The sequence below is a fragment of the Fulmarus glacialis genome, unplaced genomic scaffold, assembly GCF_000690835.1.
Source record: "Fulmarus glacialis isolate BGI_N327 unplaced genomic scaffold, ASM69083v1 scaffold28970, whole genome shotgun sequence".
Classification (NCBI taxonomy): domain Eukaryota; kingdom Metazoa; phylum Chordata; class Aves; order Procellariiformes; family Procellariidae; genus Fulmarus; species Fulmarus glacialis.
This window is the reverse complement of record NW_009188739.1, coordinates 1-4,561: the sequence shown is the minus strand read 5'-3', so window position 1 is coordinate 4,561 and position 4,561 is coordinate 1. Positions and strand designations below refer to the sequence as shown.

The 4,561-nt window shown below is 55.4% G+C and overlaps 1 protein-coding gene across 1 annotated transcript; it reads right to left on the bottom strand.

Annotated features, from left to right (window-relative positions):
• Window positions 1–1,892: 1,892 nt before the first annotated feature.
• Window positions 1,893–3,099, bottom strand: LOC104078187 (ras-related protein Rab-26-like; the record flags this gene model as incomplete). Its single annotated transcript, XM_009579732.1, has 4 exons — window positions 1,893–1,995; window positions 2,279–2,355; window positions 2,807–2,863; window positions 3,019–3,099. Coding segments are annotated over 4 exons (318 nt in total), but the record flags the coding sequence as incomplete, so codon positions are not given.
• Between the last annotated feature and the right edge of the window lie 1,462 nt (window positions 3,100–4,561).

The window sequence follows — 4,561 nt, the reverse complement described above, 5'->3', positions numbered from 1 at the left end:
CCCGAGTAACTTGTGTTCTGTTGCTACTTGCAAACAAATCTTAAGAGAGCGCTTGTAGCAGGCATTGCCACCTTTTAGAGCGGGTAAAGGTGAAGAGAATTGTTCCAGTTATTTCAGAGTAAGTCTCGGCAGAGGAACGGATGGCTGCTGCTCCAGCTGGAGCAGCTGTGCCGGTGCTGGCCGTCCCCTTGGATCTGTGGGGAGCAGTGCTGCTGAGGTGGGACAGGGGGGGCCCTGACTGCCATTCCCCCACAGCCCCTGCTTGCTGCTGCCAGCGGAGCTCACCTGCCCGCTCCTGCGGTGCTGGCACTGGCAGCAGGGGTCTGCTCCAGGCTGTGCGCTGCAACTATTCCTGCAGGAATGGTTTTTCAATAAATAATTTAAATAAAATTTAAATCAGACAGTTGAAAGACTTATTTGTCCCTAAAAAGCTATTTAGGAAAAAAATGCTCTGTTTGCAGTAGGTTTATTTTAGGATCCTTTTTCATACTGTTACTGTGCAGGACCCACTTCACTTTACTGTTGCTCACTGAGGAGTGTAGCTCTGAGGAGTCCCTGCCTGAATCACACGCAGTAGCTGCGGAGGGTCTTTGTGTGCGTCAGGAATGCAAAACAAGGGGCAGGGGCGTCTGAACCGACTGCTGAGAGAGCTGGTGCTTGGCTGGAGAGTGAAGGATGGGTTATTTTATTTTACGTGGCCCATTTAGGGCAGTGCGGGGAGGTTCAGTGTGGTGGGCACCTGTGTCGTGCACGTGGAATCTTCAAAGAAGAAACTTGCCAAAGGCCAAACACTTGATCCAAATTCAAATTTGTACTTAGAAGTGCAGCTTTAAAAAAAAAAAAAGCCAAATGCCTGACACAGACCAAAGGGGTGAGGAGTCCATTCAAGAGAGCTGGCAGGAGAGCCTGAAACCTGTGAAATCAATGCCTACAGCATTCCCCCAGCTTTCTTCAGCTAACAGGAAGAGCTGTCCCAAGAGAACTTTGAAGATATCAAAGCACTGTTGCAGTCTAAAAACACTATCACACTTACATGAAGGTATTTAGAATAAGCTGCAATACATTAGATTTCTTCTCAATTAAAGTACTAGAAACGGCAGTAGTAAGAGAACCAAAGCCTTTACCAAACAGATAAACATTCAGGAAATCTCTGTACAACAGAAAGGTTAGCAGGAGCTTACTCAAACAGACGGCTAAGCTCTTGTCTTCTGCAGGGAAGAGGAGAAACCTTCATCGAGGAGGTGTGTTACACCACATGAAAGATGGACAGACGTAAGTAAGCAACTGCAAAAATGGTTGCCTCAAAAGCAAGTCTTTCCTGTGTGCTCCAGGCCGGGGCTCTGAACAGCTCAATTCCAGGTACACGGGGAAAGAAAAGGGAATTTGGGACTTTTCCTACCCAGACGTTTGGTGTGGAGAAGGCTTTCGTTCCCCTTAGTCACGTCATAATTCCTATTAACACTAAAGAAGCCTCATAACGCTCCTGGCTGCTGCTGAACGGGTAGAAGCAGCCGGGTCTACCGACTGCCCCAGCCCTGGAAGGAGCGATGGCGATGGTGAGACCCCAGCTCACCCCAGTCCCTTCCTGAACGCCCACCTCCCACCTGCATGGGGACGAGCAGCTGCGAGCCAGGCGGGAGAAGCCGGAGGGCTTGCGGTGCGGATGGATGCAATGGGGGCTCGGGGAGCAGCACCTGGCATGTGGCTGCAGCCTGGCCAGCATCTGCCCTGGCCAAGAGAGCTTTTTCTGCTGCTGCTTCCATTCCCCATGTCTCAGCTCATCGTTTAGGCAGATACAGACACGACAGACAGACATGCACACACTGTCCACGAGGAGAGAGCGCGGCGCACAAACACTTGGCATGAGTCTCTGTACAAATGCACCGAGCGCATTAGGACCTGCAGCAGCCTGAGCCTCTCACTTCCTTCTGCACGTAGTCGTGGAGCTTGAATTTGGGCTCGTTGGGCAGCTTCATGGACCTGTGCTTCAGTTCCCTGCGGGAAGGGGAAAACCACGTTACTTTTCTGTCTACGCTGCCTGCTTCCAAGCTGCCTGGCCCAGCTCAGTTGAACTTGACTTGGTCTAGATGGTTTGCTAAAGCTCCCCCTGATGAGACGCTTCATAGCTCACGTGAGATGGTAAGTACCTGCCAGCACAAGAGCTGGAGGTGGGAGCCCAGGGAATGAAAAAGTGGGTGACAGTGCCAGCCTTTATCTCGAAGACTGCTGTCGCCCCATGGGAGAGGTGCCCAGCACGGCCGCCGCACCAGTCACTTACTTTGCAATGGCTGTGAATGCTAATTCAACATTGAGGCCACTTTTTGCGCTGGTCTCCATAAAGGGCACGCCGTACTCCTGCGGGACAAGACACACTGGCGTTAGAAATGTCACCCGGCGTGTCCCCGAGGGCTTGGGAGCTCCCAGATCGCGCCGAGCCCTGGCAGCCCCGGCCGACATTGGAGTTCACACCCTGCCCTGGGAGAAGGGCTCTGCCGCGGTGGGCAGGAAAAGCTGAGCGAGGGTTCACAGCTCAGGCGTTTCTTACACAAGTTCAGAAATAATTTTTGAGGACAAAAAAGTGAAAAACATTAGTGGAAGCTTAGAGGAAGAAGAGCAAATGAGGAGGAAAAGGAGAGCAAGACAAGGGAAGAAAAGCAAAGTGCTCCCAGACGTATTTTGGGTCAGTCGGGTCTCAGTTAACCATTTCACTGGCGTACATCATCAAGTACACGTTGTTGTACTCACACATCCCCTGTCAGAGCATGTAACAACCGACTCCACTGCAGCAGACGGACACCTCACGTACCTTGGCTAATTTTTCTCCATCTTCCCTTTTCACCACTCTGTCCTGGGCTGAATCCACCTGCCGACAGTAACGGCAAAGAGCAACTTGGGATGATTTGGAAGGTCAGCAGCAGGCAACCCCCATGTCCCTCCCAGGCTCCCCTGCCCGTGGCTGCAGCACGGCTCCGTTGTGGGACCGTCAGGGGAGGAAGAGGAGGCTCTGGTGAAGCTCACCTTGTTTCCCAGTAACATGAGGACCACATCTTGCTGCGCGTATTCATGAATCTCTGTCAGCCAAGCCTGGAGGGAGACAGCCAGAGAGAGGGGTTAGCAACAGCTCCGGGAGGAGGAGGAGGAAGATGGGGGGCTGCCTTGGTCCTGGGCACCTCTGTGGGAAATGCTGCCATCCCCGAGCAATGCCGGGGGGTGTTATGTGGACACAGGGAGGAGGTGGCTGGGGGTTAGATGCAAAACGAAAAGCCCAGCTCAGAAACGCAGAGGTGCAGGGCAGGAGCCGCAGGCAGCAGCTGGTCCCGCAGATCCCCTGCGATTCAGCAGCACCCTGGGAGAGGAGCTGCCTCTTCCCCGCGGTTCGGCAGGAGAAGCCAGCCAGTGGCCAGCGACTCAGCCCTGGGGACACCCTTTCCCAGGGAGCCCTGCGGACAAGTGGGTGCCCTGGGGTGCCACTGAGCCCTGGGGGACCCGCTTTGGCTGCTGATCAGGCCCCTATTTTCAAGGATAATGGCAGCCTTTCAACCCTGCTGCCCGCTCTGCCTGACCACAAGTGCTTGTAGGACTTTAACCCAAATTCCCCCTCGGTTGGGATGTTAAGACTAAACCTCCTTTTGGAGTATAAGGCTGAGGGTTTGCTCTGGGACATGTCCCATGCCCGTGTCCTGCACGCGTTGCCCCCATGCCGAGCGCATTCATCCCAGCATGTGGCTGAACCTGCCTCCCCAAGCCATGGGGTGGCTTCCCTGACCTCTAATCCAGCCTAATCTAATCAAACCTGCCCTAATTCCCTGTAATCCCTGGCCCCGCAGCGCAAGCGGCTGCTTGCTGCTTCCCGGGCAGGCAGTGCTGCCACAGCCCGTGCCCCGACGCTGCGCTTATGGCAAGCGCCGGGTGATCCCCGCTCCACCACCAGCTCCTTGCCCAGCAGCCTCCAGAATCAACACCCAGCCAGCCAGGGAAGTGAGGGATGATTCTGGATTAGAACCTGTCACTGACAATACGTGGGAGCCCAACACAGGTGGACGCAACCCCAGGACCCCATCACACCCCGGCTGGGCTCGGGGCGCTCAGCTCCACGGATGGGTTGGTCCAAGGGACACTCGGTCACTCCTGACAACCCCCCTCAGCTCCCTCCTGGCACTCTGCCCCTCCATCCCTCTTTCCAGCACCTCGCACTCACCCTGGGTGCTCGTTCCTCCCCAACGGGCCGCGCGTGTCCCGTGGCCGTCCCTCCCGCAGCTGTCCCTCCCGTGTCCCCGCAGGGCTGGGAGAGCTGATGCTGCGGATGGGGCCGCATTACCCAGTAGCGTGAAAGCTCCAAGTGATTTTCCGTCTCACTGCAGATCACAACCTCACTGCAGACCCGCAGCCTGGTTAATGACCAGCACTACTCTCCATTACAGCAGACACCTCTCCTTGAGCCATCCAGCTTGTCAGGCTGGAAAATGCTGCCGCTGGCCAGTCCCAGCTTGCAGGAAGCATTCCCAGTGCCGGTGGCATGGGAGCAGGCTGGCAGGACGTGCCCTGTCCCCCGCTGCAGGGC